Raw genomic sequence first — 20,823 nt, forward strand, 5'->3', positions numbered from 1 at the left:
AGCGGGAAGCTGTTCAGGAACTTTCAGTTTCTTCTAGTTTACAGTTTTGAGAGACTGATCACTTCCCAGAACCAACCCAAGCCTCCCATTAACATCTTAGTGGATCTGATGGTTCCATGATGTGATGTATGTTACCATGATGTTACCACGAGCAGCAGGAGGCTGGTCGTCATCCGGCGCAGAGGATGCAGGGAGATGGAGAGGTTACAGCTGCCGGCTGCAGCCACTCCAACATTTGGAAATTGTCTGATGTCATCTTTTTTTATTCACAGTGACTCATGTGAAGGAGCATATTGAAGCCAGGATCGATCAGGAAGTCAAAGGTAAGACCACCTATCACACACTGTGATTATAGTTACCACAGGGGGAGTTGGAGCAGCAGGGGGAGTTGGAAAGGGACAGTTTGACCTGTTCAACTCCACTGATTTTAACTTAAAAGTAGTCTGTCAGTAGGTAACTGTGATCCAGGCTTTGGTTCTTTTTGAACTATTCTTCATGTGGAGAAACGGCTGGAGTCCTGATGAGAGACACTGATGTGTGGGTGCATGCCTTCCAGGCTGGATTATGGTTGTCCTGCATCCACAGACTACTTTTACAGTTCACAGACAAGTCAAATATTGAACTGTCCTTTTAAAAATTCTTTCCACAGCTGCATGTCATTTTTGTGTTTTGATAAAAAAATTCCTACTGTTTGTACTATTTTACCTGCTCTTATCTAGACGATGTCCAGTGGTTTCCTCCAGGAGAGCACTCATAGAACTTGCTTGAACCAGTTTTTGACATTTTGCATCCAGACGTTCGTTTCACTTTGGCATGAAGGTTCCTCTGATCTTTCCCCAGAAAATGCACAGGATGTGTATCTTTTAAAGCTCTTTTAATGATTTGAAATGCCCTTTAAAAGATATGGAGGTCTACTGCATCTGAAACTGATATCTTCCTGCAAAAATATTTCCTAGCCTGGCTTGCAGATAGTGGGATGTGATTCCTGTGGTTTGCTTTCTAAATAACACCAGTAAAACTATATTAGTTCGAATAAACGCCTTCTCGCCCTATTTTACGGCCTCAAGTTTTGGACTTTAAGTTCTGTATTGGAGAGCTTGTGCACCATTCATTCCCTGTTAAGGATTAGAAAGGGCGTTTATTCTCCCCTCTGCAAGTCAGGTAAGGAACAATCTAGCACAAAGCAATTCAAAACGAAAAACAGCGAACGTGGGCCACCCATCTCGGAGACATGCTTTTTATTTAACCATAATAAAATAATTTATGTTTTGAAGAAGTTTCCACAGACGAAGGATCAAAACTTCCTGCAGGTTTCTAGTAAAAAGAATCAAGTCTTGCGTTTATTCGAACAAATATGGTGAGTGAAATTATTTCTTATGGCATTGTGACTCCCAGCATGCATTTAATATTTCCATTAATGATCATTCAAATCCTTTTTCTTTTTCTTTACCTCTGGAGTCCATGTTGGTCTGACCGATGTCTGTTTCTGTTGGCAGAGCTGTTTTATCATGACAGCAAAGAAGCAGCGACGCACAGCGGCAGCGAACGCGTCGCCACCCGACAGCTCCGCGGAGCCTTCTCCGACACTGAGGACTTCATCGATCTGGGCCTGGTGTCAGCCAACCGCTGCTCCAGCAGAACCTCCTCAATTAGCTCATGGACTGAGAACATCAAACCCTCTTTCACCAAGAAGCTTAAGTTCCAGTCAGTCCTCGAGGGGGAGCCGGTAGAGTTGAAGTGTAAACTTGTTGCATACCCTCCACCAACTATCCTCTGGTTTCATAATAACAGATCTATTCCTAAAGAGCGTAGACGTAGGATCCGTAATGATAGCAAAATGCAAATTCACACTACTTCTCTGGTTATAGATAGTATCAGGGAGAGAGATTCTGGCAGTTATAAGGTGATGGCACTGAACATAGAAGGTTCTGCTGAGTCCACTGCATCGCTTTTGGTGACGCTGAAGGAAGAGCAGTCGGCTAACTACCTGGGATTTGTTAGGCGCTCTGCCAGAGCCCATGAGAGCATTGACACAATGGCAGAGCAGAGGAATGAGAGGAAGTTTAGGGTTGATCTCAGATGTGTTGGGTCTCCGTTCGACAAAATGTCCAAAATCCATCAAACTAGATCTCGGTCTAAGAGTGCTCTGGTACGTACTGTGTATTTCAGGTCTGGTACTTCCTCTAAGGAAAAAGAGTCAGAGAAGGTGTCCAAACGTTTGGAGACCGCCTCTGAGCGTGCTCCCTCCCCTCCTGCTATGTTTGATAGGTCTGAGCGCTTCAATGACAGATTCAGTGACATCTACTGTGACAGGCGCACAGGTGCCAGGTTCAGCGACAAGTTCAGTGACAGGTGCAGTGACAGATACAGCGAGCGGTTCAGTGACACAGAGAGTCTCCACAACGAGGTAAGAACTAAGCTTACAACGCTTCAAAAAGCTGTCAAACGGAAGAAGAGGCTTTCTATCTGTACCATGTCCTCCTCTGAATTTGAGCTGGAATCCGTTGCCAGTGAGCCGAGCTACGCAGAATACGTGGAGAAGCTCAGGGTCAAGCCTGCCTCTCTGCCTGATGTCCAGCATTACAGTCGACCCTTCGATTTAGGGGAGACTCATAACGAGTTTCAGGGTAAGGCATCAGCCAGGGACCCTTCTCAGCCTCGTTCAAGACATTCATTTGAGCCTCAGTCCAGAACCAGAGCCATTCAGATAATGAGAGGTGAGCTAGTTGATACAATGGTTTCTCTGGGACAAGGCGGACCTTTTGACATACAATCAGATACTATGGGGGATACAAAAGCTTTGTCAGATGCTGGATTTGAGCAAATGGTAAGTGAATATCAGGGTGGGGTTCTTGACCAAAAGGGGGGTGTGGCAAAAACTGAAGTTGAGCTGCGTCACATCATGTCATCAGAAAGTGCAATGTACGATAGAGTTGTGTCTACCCAAGCGGAGCCATCACTCCCAGAGTCAACTATGCCTAAGCAGGTCACTTCTATGAACAAGAAGTTCCTTAGTGAAGGGGCAACACCAGAAGTCACTGCAACAGATGTGGCAGAAGAGCTGTATGAGGACAAGCATGCAGGGTCTTTGAGGGCTCATTATGAGAAGAGTCTAGAGGCTGAACGAAAGGAATGTGAAGAAAAACTTCTGGCACTGAGGATCCGGAAATGGCAGCAAGGAAGTAGGATGTCTGAGGAGGAGATGTTTCACCAAGAAACTGATTTACCCATGGCAGCTGAGATGCAGTACATGGAGCCCACAGGATACATTTACACCCAGCACGAGATGGTTGAGAAAAGAACAGCATTGGAAACTGAAGCCATACCGACCTCTGTCCATAAATCACCAACATTAAAAGCAAGGTCACTAGATCTTGAAGCTGCAACACAAACATCATCTGAGATAAAAGCCAGAGGAGAAGATGAGGAAAAGTGTGCTTCCGTCTTTACAAAGCTGGCCACAGCAGAGGACAGATTAAAAGAAATAGAAGTTGGGGCACCTCCTTTGGTGACAACAAAATCTCCTGGACTAAAAGCGAGGTCAGAAGAAGTCGAAGCGAAGTTTGAGGACAGAATCAGAGGATCACCTAGAACAAGGCCAGTCAAGTCAGCCAAAGAGAGGTTCCTGAGTGATGTCGAAGCATCAGGTGACACAGCAGGGGAGTCTTTGAGAGCTCAGTATGAGCAGAGCCTGGAGGCTGAGAGGATGGCGTGTGAGGAAAAGCTGCATGCTCTTCGGATCAAAAAACGTCAACAAGGTGTGCAAATGACAGAAGAGGAGACATTTCACCCAGAAACTGATCTGCCCATGCCATCAGACAGACAGTACATAGAGCCTGAGGAGCACATCCAACAAGAGGTGGTGGAGGAGAGAGCAGCTGTAGATCAGGCTGCTATACCCTCAGCTAAGTCACCTAAAGTTCAGAGTAGAGCGGAGCAGGAACAATCATTCACCCTCTCATTTAAAGACAAAATTAAATCCCGGTCAGGAGAACTGGAAACTGCGACATCAGCCATGGTGGCACAAAAATCACCCAGAATGAAATCTAGAGCGGCTGGCGTAGCATCAGACTTATCACCCAAAACAAGAGCCAGAGAGGAGAAGATGTTTTTTGAGAAGACAAGAGATGACAGAGAGCTCCAGCTCTCAAGGGAGAATATCTCTGAGTTGACAAATGAGAGTGAGACGTTGGTCAGTGAAGAGGATGCCTTGACTCAGAGGATAATGAAATGGCAACAGGATGTTTTGAAGGAACAAGACCAGACTGAGAAACTAGAGTCTGGCTGGGTGGAGGGTGGCCATCCTCTGCTCCAGGAAGAGACGACCCCTGATGTTGGAAGAAATGTCACCGACACCACAGGTCTAGAAGCGTTTCTGCAACCTGCTGTGGTCAGCAGCAGAAATATTTCTTCAGGAAAAGCAGTTGAGGAGAAGATTGTTTTAAGCGACTCGGCTCCTGCTGCTTTCCGAGATGAGGAGGGTACTAGCCTGCAGTGGTCACCTCCCGGTGAGCTGCCAACGGAGGGCCGTGAGACCAGGTTGCAGACGGATAGTGAGTACTTTGTAAGTGAGGAAGAAGCCCTGGCTCAGCGTATCCTGAAATGGCAGCAAGATGGTGTTGAACCAGAGGAAGTGGCCGAGCTGGAGTCTGAGTGGGCTTTGGACAGCGAGTACAAACAGTCTGGCATGGGGTTGCCAGCTGAGTCACATGTCCCTCTAATAGATAATCAGGTCCGTCATGGTTTACCACTTCCACATGCAGCAGCTGCAGGAGCCTTTCAAAAACCTTCACCTGTTATAGAAGCACTGGGGGGTGAACCATCTCCTCAAGAGGTGCCGTCCATAACACGTTCTCCTATTGGAGATGCTGGTTTACATTCACGGGAGATTGGTGTTTCCGTAAAACGTACATTTGGTCATCAAACTTCCCCTACAGAGAGAGAACAGAGTTCGTTAAAGGAGGAGATTGAAATTTCCAGAGAGACCAGGGAATGGAGACAACAGAAGAATTTAGCAGATCTCAAGCGAGATGAGAGAGATGAAGCATCATTGAGATCAAGAGAGGGTGGTGCATTCAGTGAGGAAAGCCCTGAAAAAGAATCTGTAATGGACAAAGAGAGGAATGTCCACAAGGAGCCACATGTTAAAGAAACTCCTGGATCCAAGTTGGTAGAAGGCAGGGATACAAGCTCTGCAGGGTCTCGTCCAGTATTTCTGAAAGAAATGTCTTCTATTAAAGTAAAAATTGGTGAGATGTCAGAGTTCACCAGCCATTTCCAAGGCGACCCTGTGCCCAGTGTTAACTGGCTCAAAGATGGTCACCCGGTAGCCCACAACCCAGATTATGATATAATAACCAAACTGAACAAGTCCAAGCTCACTGTATTCTATCCAACGACAGACCACGAGGGCACATATGACTGCGTGATAACTAATAAACACGGAAAATCCATCTGCAGTGCCACTCTTGAGATCTCCGACAAAAAGATATCGAGAAAGGCAGTTGTCTCCCAGGAAGTTGTAGTCACTGAGGAACTTGAGAAAAGTGAGGACAGTCTGATAGAGGAGGAACTTCAGAGCTACATGGATTCTGGAAAAGCAACACTGCAGGTACCCCAGGCTGTGATCCACAAACGCAGGTGTTCAGATGAGTCGTTCAGCTCCTCACCTGTAGAGATTCGCATTACAGCTGCTACCCCTGTTCCTGACTTACCTGAGGAAATAAGTGATGAAATGCCTCCGGATCTTCCAGAGGGAACTTCAGATGTGCAAAGTGATGAAGGGGCTGCTCAGACTTTGAAACACAAGTTTACGTTCTCCTTTGAAGTGACTGCTGAAGCTCCTCGTTTGATAACTGAATTGAAAAACGTCACATGTACTGAAGGAAGCACTGTTGTGTTAGAGTGTGTTATCACTGGTGAACCTTCCCCAGAAGTCACATGGTATTATGATGACATTTGCCTGGAAGTTGCATCTGGAAAATACAGAGTTACTGTAGATGATAAAGTTTACAGGTTGTTTGTTAGCAGCTTTACAAACACAGATGCTGGGGTGTACAAGTGTGTAGCTAAAAATAAGCTTGGCGAGGTCTCCAGCATCTCTGATGTGTCGTTTCAAGTTGCAGAGCCTGTACAGTTTTCAGAAGCTCTTGGAGCTGTGGAAGTTGATGATTTTAGTCCACCTGGGGAAAGGAGGAAGTCTCCCGATGGAGTAACTGGGGTTTTAAGGAAACCTGCCACGCTCCACAAAGCAGCCTTCTCTCATACTGAGGATATAACACTGATTTCACAAGTTCCAACAGACAAGGGTGTCAAAGGAACCAAATCCAGATCTAGTCCCTCAATGGCGCTCCCAGCTCTGTCAGGCTGTGGTCTTCATGGTTCTGCTGCTGTGATAAAAGTTTCTCAGATTAAGCAAGCTTTTGAATCAGACTCACCAGTCGCTTTAATGACACTTCCTTCAGATGACGAGCACAGGATGGAAATGCAGTTCCCAGAGGAATTTATACCTGCTGTGACTATTTCCCTTAATCAGCAGGAACGGGCAGTTGCGCTAGAACCTGACAGTGTGCACACTGGACGCAGTGATGAACTTGAACATGGTGCAACAGTCATTCCATATTACCCTGAAACCTCTGAAACTCTAGGGACTTCTCTGCCCATTGATGTTGAGGAGGAAGCAATCTTTGCGGGAAGTCCGGTTCAGTTGAAGCAGTTCGTAGAGGGGCTGCAGGAGTCTGCCGAGCTGGTGAAACTTACACCACAAAAACCTGCCCGTCTTTTTGAACAAATGGAGGCAGCTGAGGTGGAGATGGCAAGCCAGGACACTGTGCATACATTTGACAGGACTGGAAGCTTCATCCCTTTCAAGTGTGATAAAGTCTCTGCACCAAGACGCTCTGTCAAAACTACGATCCCATCTGAAGAAGCTGTAAAGCCTAAAATGTTTTCCATACCTTGCAAACCAGAGAAACAAAGTGCAACAGACGACGCAAATTTGAAGGTCTCCTCTTGGCCTGATGATACTAGTGTTGAGGAGGGGTTGAAAGAAGCTATATTAAATATAGATCAGGAGGTGAGAGGATTACCGGAGAGGTCTGTTTTTATGCCTGAGGTAGACCAGCTGATTTCAATCCCAGAGCCCTCAATGGACAGTGGAATCTTTGTTAGTATGCCAGATTCTCAGATTGATATGACAGAAGTATCAGAGAAAACACTGTATGGTAGTATAACTGAGCCTCCAATAAAAGGGGAGAATGTGAGGATTGGTGTCCACCAGAAGCAGGAGCCAGAACCCCTGATCGTCAAGCCTAAAGTTGTAGTTAAACAAACGACTCTGCCACTAGACGCTTCTGTCCAGGGAAATGAAAGAAAAGAATTTGGCAGTGCTTTGATAGCGGAAGACAAGAGAGCAGCAGCAGCAGTTGGTGGCATACAAGAAGAGGAAGTCACCTTTGGTGCTGTTTATGATTACTACAATCCTCCAACAGACTGGGGTAGGCCACTGTCTCCTGAGTCTGAGATGTCCATAGAAATCGGTAGCACTGTGAGTGAAGAGATAGCGGAGGTAGCTGAGAGGTTCTACACTCCAGGTTCCTCTACTGAGGCCTCACATCCAATTGCAGAGTCCCTCCACACTCTCAGATCTCCCATGTCATTTCACACTCCCAGTTCTGATACTTCTGGTCAGTTCATGACACCTGAGGAGTACCCCTTCTCTCCTGTTGAGCATAAGAGACCCTCGACAGGAGATTCAAGTGAGAGGTTCTTCTCTCCTCTTCAGTTCCTCAGCTCTCCTGCTGACGAGGGCTTTGAATCGGCTCCATCTGGTGCAAACCTGGAAGAAAATCGGTTAATCTCCCAGAGCAAAGGCTCTTTAGGACTGGCAACTCTGCAAGAGAAGGTGCAGGGAATCCCTCCTGCCTTCCTCAAACCTCTAATCAAGAAAAGAGTGTTTGAAACTGAATCACTTACATTTTACGCTGAAGTTTTTGGCCTACCTTCTCCTGAGGTGAGATGGTTCTGCAACAAAACCCAACTGACGATAGATGACAGAGTGAAGATGGAGAGAGATGGTGATAGTATCTCTCTAACGATCCACAACGTCACTAAAGCAGACCAGGGAGAATATATCTGTGAGGCTGTGAACTATGTTGGGGAAGCGAGAAGTGTTGCTCTAGTGGTAGTTGTATCGCAGGAGGTGAAGTTTATGCCGGCACCTCCTACTGTCACCCATCAGCACGTGATGGAGTTTGACGTAGAGGAGGATGACTCTTCTCGCTCTCCATCCCCTCAGGAGATTCTGCTTGAAGTAGAACTAGATGAAAATGAAGTGAAAGAGTTTGAGAGACAGGTTAAGATCATCACAATTCCTGAATACACACTGGACAACAAGAGCATGATCATATCTTTGGATGTGTTGCCCAGTATTTACGAAGAAGGCGCTGTGGACTTTGTCACTCAGGAGCATGACGATTTGAAAATAGCTTTCGAGGTTACAGAGATGCCGCCGAGGTTCATCAATCCCATCTGTGACATGGAAACCCCAGAAGGCACCACTGTGCTGTTTGAATGCTCTCTCATGGGAATCCCATCTCCCATTGTGTCCTGGTTCAAAGGTGATAAAAAAATACCACACAATAACAAAAAATACTTGCACTCCTCTGATGGGGACAACCACTTCCTCAAAATCTGTAAAGTCACCCCACAAGACAGTGGAGTGTATACTTGCAGGGCGATTAACCTTGTTGGGGAGACTCTGTGTCGGGCTTCCTTGGTGGTGTTAGGCGCTAAAGCCTTTTCAGGGAAGGCCAGAGGCAGGGAGCTGACTGCTGTCTCTCTTGGAAGTGCGAAAGTCCAACCGCAGAAGTTTGACATGATGGTCGGCAACCCATCGTTTGACGGTGAACAGGTGTCAGAAATCGAACTCGAGTTTGAGTTCGAGCAAGAGGCGGATGAGTCACAGCGGGCAGTTCGTTTGGTAGCCAACACGGATAAAGAAACCAGCGAGCACGGAGAAAATTACGTTAGCGTTAACTTTGACGTCTTTGCCGAGCCAGCCAAAGACGACAAGATAGAGTTCAAAGGAAAGTCCTCCGATATGTGTAGCTTCCAGTTCCAGGTGACGGAGATGCCACCTAAATGTGTCATCCCTTTGAGTAATGTAACAGCAGCAGTAGGGACGCCTGTTATCCTTCAGTGTCTGATTAAAGGTAAGCCAAACCCCACCGCCGCGTGGTACAAAGATGGAGACCCAGTCACAGACAGTAGATGTATAATCCAGGAAAAAACCGCTGGCCACTTCAATTTGCTGATTACTAACGTGAGCCCGAGTGATGCTGGAGAGTATAAGTGCATCATCCAAAACTCTGCTGGCTGCACAGAAACCACTGCGCTGCTGAAAGTGTTCTAGAGGGGTGGGTTCTGGGGCTGTTCGCACATAGATGAGTTTGACTTTGACATTTTTGTTTATGATCACGTAATATTGAACTTTTCATTAACATTGTTTTAAAAATGTAGGGCTGCCACAATATTACTTTGATAGTCTACTGATCTGTCGTTTTAGTTTTTTTCAGTTGGTTAGGGTTGGACTCTGTGTTTCATTTGTTCGCTGGCTTTTTTTTCTGTAAAATGTCCCTATATTTAAGGTGCTGGTAGAGCCTTAATATCTGTATTCTTGCCACATTTTGACGTTGTTCATATGTTGTATAGTGGGTTACATGCAGTTGAAAGCTCCTCTAATTTGCTTCAAATTAGTAACTATCATCATGCTGCAAAAACCGGAGATCATCCGTCAGATTTGTCCGTTTTATACGATGCATCAACACGAAAAATCAAACAAATTTTTACCATATACACAAGCAAGCGTGATGACTAATAGTTGCAACACTAGAAAATTGTAAATTCACCTGGTTTTCTCCATTTTAAAAGGTGTTCTGTACACTAGGAGTTGTCCTCCGAATGTCAGTCCGTCACATTTTGTTTTTATGTCATTGTTTGAAAAGGTTCAGATCATCTTTGTGAGTCCAGCCAGCCGTTGTGTCAGTGAAATCTGTGTAGCGTAGTGTTAATTTATTACCAGATAGTTGTGTAAAATTTGTTTTATTGGTGGAATTCTTTTTTTAAGTTAGTCTATTAATGTTTAGATTTAGGGACACTTTGAAGGAGTGACAGTTTGAACTAAAATACAGCTGTTTCATTTGAAGTGAAAGAAGTTAATTTTTCATCATTCTGGCACCAGCAACAACTGCTGCTAGATAAGTAGATGTGTGCGTTTGGACAGAAAATACAATCAAGATATGCAAAACCTTCACAGAGAGGGATTTTAATGATAATTTGTTAAATTTAGCGTTTTCGTTTTGCATAAATGAGCAACTTCGGTGTTAACTGAGATGATTCTTTTCAAACAGCCCACATTTAAAAATATACAAATCTATGAGAATTATAAAATTGTTCCACCTGCATCAATGCAATAATTTATTGGATTTAAATGTGTATCTCTACAGTTGTTTTCTGTATGTCTGCGTGAGTCAGGTCAATGTAGAGTTTTGATTTGACCAAAACTCAGTCGTTAGGGCGGCTAATCAGTAAAATTAGATGAAACTGCAGCGATAGAAAGAAACAACTTAATTTACAGGGTCATGATGAGAGATTGAACCCCCTCACTTGAAGGTATTGTTATCGTTATTATCAATATCATCATTATCATTGTTGATCAGATAGTTGAGACTCAGCTGTAATAATGTTAAATAAAAACTTGAATGCAAATCTGTGTAGCAATACTACCACTGACCACACGGGGGCTCAAAAGCTCTGTTCCGCAGTGGGGGTGGGGAAGGGGCGGGGCTTGTAATACCACTTTGTCCCACTAGAGGTCTGCTTCATCATCTCTTGTACGAGCGGCTGATGCGGGACGTAGCGGCTGATGCGGGACGTTTCGTGATATGCTGCCCCCTGTGGTCGGCGGTGGTAATGCTACATAGTCACCATAAATATATCTGGAAACTCCTGAATGTATCGTGTTGGTTACTTGAAATTATTTACACTTTTCTTTTTCTTTTTTTGGTGAGGGTTTTGACTGTGAATTGTATTGGGACTATAAAGCGAGTTGATAATTCACAGAAGAGAATGTTGATTAATAACTAATTTAAACAAAACAGGATAAAACTGTGAACCTTTTTTTTTTTTTTTTTAAATAAAACCACAAGTCTGAGTGTTTTGTAAATATGTGTAATTCTAGGGGGAGTGAGAAACCAAAAAGAAAGTCTGTCAAATAACAAAATCAATTGTTTGTGGTTTATTTGTACAGAAATCACATCGGTTTGTCGAAAAGTTTATTTAATAAAATATTTGATCTAAGTTTTGAGTTACTGCTTTCATTTTTTTTTAAGAATATGCTTCTTTATATCAGAGACCAGTCTCGGACAGTCACCAATCCTACCTTAAAAACAAAACACAGCGGAGAAAAACAACCTTTTTGTCCATTTTGATTTTATTTTTACTCAGTAATCCTTGTATATGTTACTATCCATATCTGCTGTGTGTAATCAATGTCAAGTTGATATAATTGATAAAGGCCACAGTAAATATGGAAGTAGCCTATAAATATTTAGATCTCCAAGCTGCTGTTCATAATGCTTTAGAAACTTAGGATCTTATTATTAGATACAAAATAGAATTTTGTCTTTCACCCAGAAAAAATAAACAGATAAATTAAAAACTGTTTCAGACGCTGACACCCCCCCCCCCATCGTGTTTGTTCCTGGTTATAGAAACTCATTAGCCTGAAACAAATGCCTCACATTATTCATCATAATGTTCCACTTCATCTCCGCTGGTTTTATAGTTTAAAAGATGCTCAAAGTTACATCTGAACAAACCACAAGATTCCTGAAATGATGTCTGTCAGACACATTTTTGGCTGTAATACGCAGCGCCACATGTGGAGGACACTAAGCACATCAGAACACAGACCGTGTACCAGCTATCAAGCATGGTGGTGGAGGTGTTATGATCTGGACCTGTTTTTGCTTAAAGTCTGGCTGAAATTGTGTCATGTAGGACAAAGACCCAAGAGCACCAACAAATGTATATCACTTTCTCTGAAAAACAAAAAGATCAAGGTGTCGTGATTGTCAAAAGTCCAAAGCTCAAGTCAGCTGAATGGTGTGTTGGGACAGTATGACGGATTTAATTTTGAGAAATGTTAAATGATTCATAAAGAGATAAAGCAGTAAAAATACCACAATGTGTAAAGAAGCACTGTAAAAAAAGAGGAGGCAAAGTTTGTCTGGATTGATAAGAGGCTGATGAGGCCATAAAAATAACAACTACGTCACATTACTGCAACTCCACATTTGACCTTATTTTTTTTTATTTCTATCCACACCTGCACAAGTCCATGCACCACACAAAGACTTTAATCATCACTGTAAGAGAAGAGATGATAACTTTTTTTAAATGTTCATAAAATGTTTCAAAACTGTTGTTAAACGAGCAATGAACTACTAAACATCCATATATTCTTGAGAGGTAATTTTCCTACCTGCAAAGCAACTGTGAAACAGGTCGTTGTTTTGTCTGACAACAAAATATAAGATATTTGCTTTTTATGTATCAGTTGTTAATATCACAGCTTCTGTGTTGTGGATATTGTTATCAGTGTTGCTCAATATTTCCCGACAGAGCTCTCTAGCACCACCATCACCACAGTGGAAGAGCAAGAGGAACACTACTACACTGGCGTCCAGTTACCACAGAAATCCAAAACACTTGAACTCAAGCCAGAATCCAAACGCTACTCTTCCACTTTAGAGAAGAAAAAAGAAAAGCCAGTTTTCCTCACCCAGCTCAGCCCGGCAGCCGTAACGACCGGGGAAACAGCCAGGTTCACCATCAAAGTTTCCGGCTTTCCAAAACCAACTGTTCAGTGGTCTCACAATGGTAGAGTGTTGAGGAGCTCCTCTGTGTACCAGCTGATAGAGGAGAAGGAGGAGTTTACATTGGTAATCACCCAGGTCACCTCAGAGTTCGAGGGCGAGTACTTGTGCACTGCCACCAATAGATTTGGCCAGGCCACTTGCACCACATACCTCGAAGTAAAAAAGCCCGATATTAGCACGGCAGAGAAGTGGGTGGAGAAGATGTTTAAGATCCCAGGTCAACCCCCCACTTTCTCGGTTCAGATCCAACCCTTAAAGTGCTCAAATGGTGAAGAGGTGTCTTTTGATTACAAAGTCAGAGGCGATCCAGTCCCTCATGTGAAATGGTTCAGAGGGGCTTTTCAAATCCAGCCCAGTAGAAACTGTAACTTTACAGCCAACCCGGATGGGTCTGGCTCCATCCATATCAAGAGTGTCAAACTGGAGGACAGCGGCTTATACACGTGTAAAGCGTCTAACCAGTTTGGCGAGGCGACTTGCAGCGCTGAGCTTGTGGTAAGAGAATCGGTCTCTGTGTCTCACAAACAGGAGCAAAAGACAGTAGTGCAGAAGAAGAGCTACAAGGTTTCACTGTCAGAACAAGCAACCGAGTCTCGCTTGTATCAGGTCAGCCTCCCTGGCCAGGACAAACTCAGGTCAGATCAGATGGTCTATACCATCGGCACAGAGGACAGGCAGATCATTCCTAGTGAGCAAGTAGATTCACTTAGGGAAGTAGATATCTCTGCTGCTACTGTCCATCGCGAGAAGGTGACACACCAGGCTGCGGTGCTTCAGGCTCATGAGATAGAGGAGAGGGTCTCTGTGGTTCCTACTCACCCAGTGCAGGTGTCAGCTGTACCTACAAAACAGCTTCACATGGCAGCGTTCACGTCGTCAGTGGAAGAGAGTCAGGACCTCATGGAGCAGCACTGTGATCGCATTCAGAGTCCTGAAGTCACTGAGCTGCAGGCAGCTCGAGAACAACGTTCGAAGATGATGTCGGCCGTTGCAGAGGAGCTCATCCCTCTTTCTACTGTTAGCACAGAGCTTCCAACTGAAAGGAAGCCTACTAAGGTAAAACCTGTTTCTGAGCCAAAACATTTAGTCAGTGGGCATCAAATTGAGACTCGGCTGTCCATCATGAAGGAGCCGTCAGACGAAATCCCCAAACCACAGGAAGAGAAGGGCTACCAGGTCAAGGAAGGGGTTAAGATCCTATACTCTGCCCAGTCTGCAGAGAAACGAGTGCTCTCAGAAGGCCACATAGATGAACTAAGCACAGCAGTATCTGCTGTGAAGTCTGTTGTTACGAAAGAACCGCATCGACCTGTTTTGGCTTTGGTCAGTGAGTCCAAGCAGACTCTTTCTAAGGAGACAAGGCTCTCCATGGAGCGGCCTGCTGAAGAAGCAGCCCAGCTCTCTAAGGGTAAAGTGACAAAGGTAGCGTTAACTGCTGAAGAGAAGCAGATGCTGCAAGCTGAGCTCACGCAACAGCTGCCAAGTCTGGACAGTGCCATGTCCATTCACTCACAGGTGGAAGGAGAACAGGTGTTGCACCTACAGGTTATCACAGACCAGGACCTCCTTCCATCTGAGAAAAGCTTCACCTGTGAAAAACCAACACCAGAGCAGGCAGGAACCAGTAAGAGCCCCACTCTGCTGCATACTGTTAGCCAGGACGAGCAGAGGACTGTCATTTGTGAGGACTCATCTCAGTTCGTGACCAAGACTAGCTCGATCACTGTTCAACCTCAGAAAGAGCCCCCGACTCTGCTGCATCTCCAATCCACCCAGCCTGTGGAGGCACTGTCCAAAGAGGGTATTATCACCATTGAGAGGCCTGACCAGCAGGTGGCAGCACAGAAGCAGGAAAAATCAAGAAGCTATGCAGCTGTTTCAGAAGAAAGGAGAGAGCTCACGGCAGATTATCACAAAGAGCTGGATCTGTCTGTGACTGGAGTTCAGTCTAAGCTTCAAACTGAGCCTGTGCCTCAAAATATCCTGCAGCTCTCCTACCAGCCCATGCAACTGCCAAAAGAGACACCCATTACCGTAGATTTCAAACAGCAGCGAGCTTTAGTGCAGAAAGAAGATCACTTGAATGTTATGCATGTCACAAGCGTGGCAGATAGTCAGACACTGGAGGAGGGTCATACAGAGAGTCTGGCAGGTGTAGACACGTTCAAGTGTCTGACGGCCATTGAACCAAAGGTGCCCACCGAGTCAGTCCAGATCGAGGAGAAGGAGATTTCTACCGAAAGTAGTACTGCTCTGGAAGCAGCAGAACAGGACTTTGCAGTTCAGATCCAGGAGGGTCAGTCAGTAAGGCAGTCAATAGTTATGGAAGAAAAGCAAGTCTTAAGAGGCGAACTCTCTCAAGAGATCACAAAGTCCGAGTCCACCAAAGTTGCAGTCAGCACGCAGCCAAAACTGTCCTTTATGGCACCAGAGTCTAAGGACACCACAGCCCTTCCCAAAGAGATTACATTTGTAATTCAGATCCCTAAACCATCCAGTCTGAATACACGGCTTCAGCTCAAAGAAGCTCTTCAGACTGCCGTTGCCAGTGACCAGCCCCTGTTACTGGCTGATGTTGTAGGAAGGTTACACGCTGTAGAAGTACAGGAAGTCAAAGTTCGACGAGAGCCCAAGCGGGCTATGTTTACATACCTGATCACAACAACAGGGGCCCCCATGGAGATAACTCTGGCTTTCGAGGGAAAATACCCACAAACAGCTGACCTCCGGACCGAACTCCAGGCAGCTTTCCACTCCATAGTGTACCAGGAGGCCCAAGTCCTTACCTCAGAGCAGCCAGGCATGATGCAACTGGATAAACCTCAGAGGGCTCAGGTCACCTCAGCCAGCTCGAAGGAAATGCTGTCTTCGTTGGTAGAGACCGTGAGCGTGGCAGAGAGCGCAGTGGATTTCTCAGCTGTAAAATCTCAGGCAGCCGCACTAAAGACAGAGTCTAAAATGACAGTTGAGCATGCTGCAATGGAGCGACAGGTTGTGTTGCAGGAATCCAAGGGAGCAAAGATGCAACAATCCATTTCGTCCCAGATCACAGTGTCCACCGAGGCTCACTTGGCTTTCGAGGAGTCTGTGCAGGTATCAAGCCAAGAAATTAGGTCAGAGACCTTCAAAGAGGAGATCACAGTCTCTACACTCGAACATAGAGAAAATCCAATAATAGTCACCCCTCTCGAGGACATATCCATAGAAGAAGATAGTAAAGCAACCTTTAGCACGACCATTAAGTACGTCTCAAAGGTAAACTGGTTTTTCAATGGGCAATCGGTAAAATCTGGCAAAGAGTTCAAGTGTTTCAAAGACCATGACACATACTCATTGGTTCTCAACAAAGTTGTCAAGGAGAGGCATCAAGGAGAATATGTTTGTGAGGCTGAGAATGAAGCCGGCAGGACAACAACATCTTCAAGACTCACTGTGGTCTCAAGAGGTTTGATTACCAAAAAAATCAATATACCATCCTTTCATATATCCATTTTCTCTGAGAGCAACTAATAATTCACATAAATTGGTCCATTCCAAGCCTTTATCCTCACTTTCAGTATTTTATAATTGTCACCGGTTTGAATATCCATTTCATAGCTCAGCATGGGCACTGTTAGCAGGGCACTGGATGATACTAACACATCATTTCATGGTCAGTATTTGCCTGAAGACCAGAGCCATCACAGCCGGGCAAGTTTATCCCACAATTCTGTGGTGAGCGAGCACCTGGATGCTGCTGTGATGGCCCTAGTCTTCTGGACACTTTCACGGTCTTTTCATGATCCCTTTGGCATGTCGGCAGCAACAGTTTCTTGTGTTTTGAGTTCATGGTGTGTCACATTTCCTCAGGTCCATCCTCTCCACAGTTTCAGTTTTCTTTTTTTTCCTGCATGCTCTGAAGGGTTCACCCTGACACTGTTTCATTTTCACAAAGTTTTCATGTCCTCCTTTCAGCTGGAACCCTAGCCCCTCTTTGTAAAATCATGGGCTAATGTTCCGGCTCTTTTTCTCCTCCACAGTCATTCCTGACTTGCATTCCACCATTCCTGCTCCAGATCTATCACTTGTTTATTACAAGAACGGGATTGGATGTTGTGACTAATGTCTGCGTTTTCCTGTGTCTGTGTGTGCGCCCCAGTGCCACCTGTTTTTAGGCAGAAAATCACCCCGCTGGAGATAAACATCGGCGGCCACGCAAAGTTTGAATGTGAGATCGAGGATGCTCCCAGCGTGACCTTCAAATGGTACAAATCTGGTACCGAGATCAAACAGAGTGAGAAGTATCGGATCGTCAGCACACACACCGGTTCTTCTCTGGAGCTCCTGAAACCTGTAAAGGCAGACAGCGGTGAAATCACCTGCAAGGCATCGAACCAGCATGGTTCTGACAGCTGCACTGCCTCCCTCATTGTCACTGGTAAGCCCCGAGTGGGAACTTTTCAAATGATTTTTGTACGTCTTGAACAGAGAGAGAGAGAATTATATCCATACTGTGTTATGACTCTTTGTGGTGCAGTGTGATGATTTTGAAATCTCTTTTGACAAAGTGCGTGTTAAACTCTTATGATGTTCAATCCCACATCGATCCCTAAGTTGGACAGTGTACTTCCTTTCTTATGGTGCTGTATTCCCAGATTTTTAAATGCTCCGTATGTTCTACCTGCTCTCCATAGAGTTGTACCCACCGGTATTTGTATCAAAACCAGAGCCAATGACCTTATTTGTGAGCAAACAAGCTGTGTTCCAGTGTTCGCTCACTGGCTCTTCACCCATGGAAGTTGTCTGGCACAAGGACAACATAGCCATCTCCTCTGGTGGAAACTATGTCATGAAATGTGAAAAGAACAAGTATTCTCTTCACATTAAGAGTCTTGAGGTAACTGATCAGGGAGTGTACCTGTGCAAGGCCTCCAACAGTGTGGGCACTGGAACTTTCACCACAGAGCTGAAGGTGATCAAAAAGCCCAGCTTCATTAAGACCTTTGAGCCAGTGTCCGCCGCTGTCAATGAGCCACTGAGGCTGGAATGCCAGGTGGACGAGGACACTGGCGTGGCTGTCACCTGGACCAGGGACGGCAAAAAAGTCCACCAGAGCATGGATTGTAAGCTGTCCTTCGAGGACAAGGTGGCTGCTCTTGAGATACCCAAGTCCAAACAGAAGGACTCTGGGAAGTATGTGTGCACAGCCACAAATGAGGCTGGGAGCTCGACATGTGAGGCCATAGTGACAGTCCAAGGTAAGATCTTACGGGTAATCTTAGCTTTTATGGAAACGTGTAGATGTAAAGGAGCTCGTGGTTTATTGCTTTCAGCCGTTTCCACCAAACTGCAAGGTGCTGCTTACATTTCGCACTGTTGTCCTCTTGCGTTTTGTTTTTCATGTGTCTTCTGTGTTGGCCACTTGTTGTTCTTACAAATGAAAATTTAATTGTTAGTTGTTTTTTGTTTTTTTAAATGAACCTTTCAGAGCCTCCTTCCTTTGTCAAGAAAATGGAGTCTAAGATTACATGGAAACAGGGTGTAGGTGCTCGCTTACAATGCACCGTTAAAGGGTCTCCCGAACTTCACATTCACTGGTTCTGGAATGAGAGGGAGCTTAGTGATGAAGACAAATATAAAATAACTTTCAAGAACGGGGTGGCTACTGTGGAGATCGTGAACCTTTTGGTCACAGACAGCGGCACCTACACGTGCGAGGTGTCGAATCATGCCGGCAGCGAGAGCTGCAGCACTCTTATAGCTGTCAAAGGTTTGTTCTATCTTGCATTAATATCCCACTCATTGCTCACTTCAAATCGTTGGTATTAACTGCAAAGCTTTAATGTTTTGACAACCAGAGCCCCCGCTGATTAAAAGAGACCTGCATACAGTAGAGGCAGTGAAGGGAGCAGCTGCTCACATGGAGTGTGAGATTGCAGGGACTGCTCCTTTTGAGATCAGCTGGTTGAAAAATAAGAAGGCCATCACAAGCGATCAGAAGTGTAAAATAATCTCCCAAGATACGCTGTCAAGGCTTGAGATCCAGAGCTTTGAAAGCGCAGATGTTGGCGATTATCAGTGTGTCATAATTAATGATGTTGGCAAAGTCACCACTAAGGCTGTGGCTAAACTGAAAGGTCAGTAAACATCAAGCGGGCTGAGCTCAAACGTGGTGCTTCAGACTGTTTTTAATTAGCATTGTGTTTTTATAGAGCCCCCGACTTTCTCAAAGAAAGTTGAGAGTGTTACAGCAGTGTTGGGAAACACAGTAAAACTACAAGGGACCGTCAAAGGTTCTGCTCCCATCACTGTCAGATGGATGAAAGACTCTGAGATACTGAGAGAAGGCGATCCAAACGTCACAATGGCGTTTGAGAACAACGTTGCAACCTTGTTGATAACGGCTGTGGCCATCAGCCACGGCGGCAAGTATTCGTGCCAAGCAGAGAACGAGGCGGGGCAGCAGAAATGTGAAGCCACCCTCACTGTTCAAGGTCAGAGGATGTCCTTGATGCTCACATGATCTTATATGTCTGACCTGCTGTGTGAACTTCCATAGGCTCTAAACGTCTTTCTCTTAATAACTGACCGATGTGTCTCATGACAGAACCCGCCAGAATCGTAGAACCTGCAGAGTCCATTAGCGTAACTGCAGGGGATTCAGCCACATTGGAGTGCACAATCTCTGGAAGCCCAGACCTCAAAGTGAAGTGGTTTAAAGACGGAAAAGAGATGATCAGTGGTCGTAAATATAAGATTACCCTGAAGGATAACGTCGCCACTATGAAGATTCTTACAGCAGAAAAAGGAGACACGTCTGAGTACAGGATGGAGGTGGCAAATAAAGTCGGGAAGGACCAGTGCACATGCTCAGTCACCGTCTTAGGTCAGGTCCAGTTTTCTCCTGCTTTAGTGCCTGCTCTTTTCAACATTTGCACATGTCTTAGACATTAAGAGGACATGTAATAGTTAACTGTGTTTGTGGCTACTAGTAAACAATGAAAACACTGTTTACACGCGCATATAAAGCTGAAATGTTAGAGCACACCTTAGAGACGTGTGTGTGAGTGCAGTTGGTAATCTGCTCCCAGATTTAGTCATCTGCTTCTTTTCAGAAACAGTTTGAAACCGTATTAATGAATTAGATGCTTTCTTTTCAACAAGCAGATCGGACAATGCCTCCAACTTTCACCAAGTCCCTAAAAAGAGTGGATGGCAACATTGGTCATGACGTCTCCATGGACTGCAAAGTGTCTGGGTCTCAACCCATGACCATAGCTTGGTTCAAAGATGAACGGGAAGTTGTTTCGGGGGCCAGATTCCAGCCTGAGTTCAAAGACAACTCAGCCACACTGAGAATCAGTCAGCTGCAGAAGGCTGACTCTGGAGTTTACAAATGCAGAGCCACCAACTCTGCTGGCTTTAAAGAAACCAGCGGCACGCTCTATGTCAAAGGTCACCTATGTTTATCTTTGTCTGTGTGTTGTGTGCAACGCTTACTTTATTCCACATTGCCATGAAATGAACACTTATTTTGTTGATGGCCCGCAGAGCCTCCAGTGTTCACAGTGACACCGGATAACCAGGATGTCATTCCAGGAGCCACAGTTTCCTTCAAGGCAGCGTTCACGGGAACAGCACCTTTAGCTGTCAAGTGGTTCAAAGAAGAAAAAGAGATTGTAACTGGAGGCATTTATTTCATAAAGAAAGATGCCTCTTCCAGCTCTTTGGAGCTGCATTCTGTGAAGCCCAGTGACTCTTCTAAATACACCTGTGAAGTAGCCAATGACGCTGGGAAGGTAGACTGCACTGCAGTCCTCTTTGTGAAAGGTGCCTGCCTTCAGTATCACCTGCAGTTGCAATCAACGCAGCTTTAGATTAATGTGATACTAACACGTCTCTT

The 20,823-nt window shown here is 45.1% G+C and overlaps 1 protein-coding gene across 1 annotated transcript in view; it reads left to right on the forward strand.

The window, feature by feature from the left end:
* Positions 1–20,823, forward strand: part of ttn.2 (titin, tandem duplicate 2) — a 201,301-nt gene that overhangs the window by 31,033 nt on the left and 149,445 nt on the right. The window contains exons 43-52 of the mRNA XM_061722952.1: positions 273–323; positions 12,685–16,386; positions 17,080–17,358; positions 17,615–18,178; positions 18,409–18,690; positions 18,779–19,057; positions 19,133–19,414; positions 19,528–19,806; positions 20,088–20,375; positions 20,472–20,750. Of these exons, the coding sequence (XP_061578936.1) occupies positions 273–323; positions 12,685–16,386; positions 17,080–17,358; positions 17,615–18,178; positions 18,409–18,690; positions 18,779–19,057; positions 19,133–19,414; positions 19,528–19,806; positions 20,088–20,375; positions 20,472–20,750 (6,285 nt within the window). The remainder of the gene's footprint in view (positions 1–272; positions 324–12,684; positions 16,387–17,079; positions 17,359–17,614; positions 18,179–18,408; positions 18,691–18,778; positions 19,058–19,132; positions 19,415–19,527; positions 19,807–20,087; positions 20,376–20,471; positions 20,751–20,823) is intronic.

This window comes from Cololabis saira, chromosome 6, assembly GCF_033807715.1.
Source record: "Cololabis saira isolate AMF1-May2022 chromosome 6, fColSai1.1, whole genome shotgun sequence".
In the NCBI taxonomy this organism is placed as follows: domain Eukaryota; kingdom Metazoa; phylum Chordata; class Actinopteri; order Beloniformes; family Belonidae; genus Cololabis; species Cololabis saira.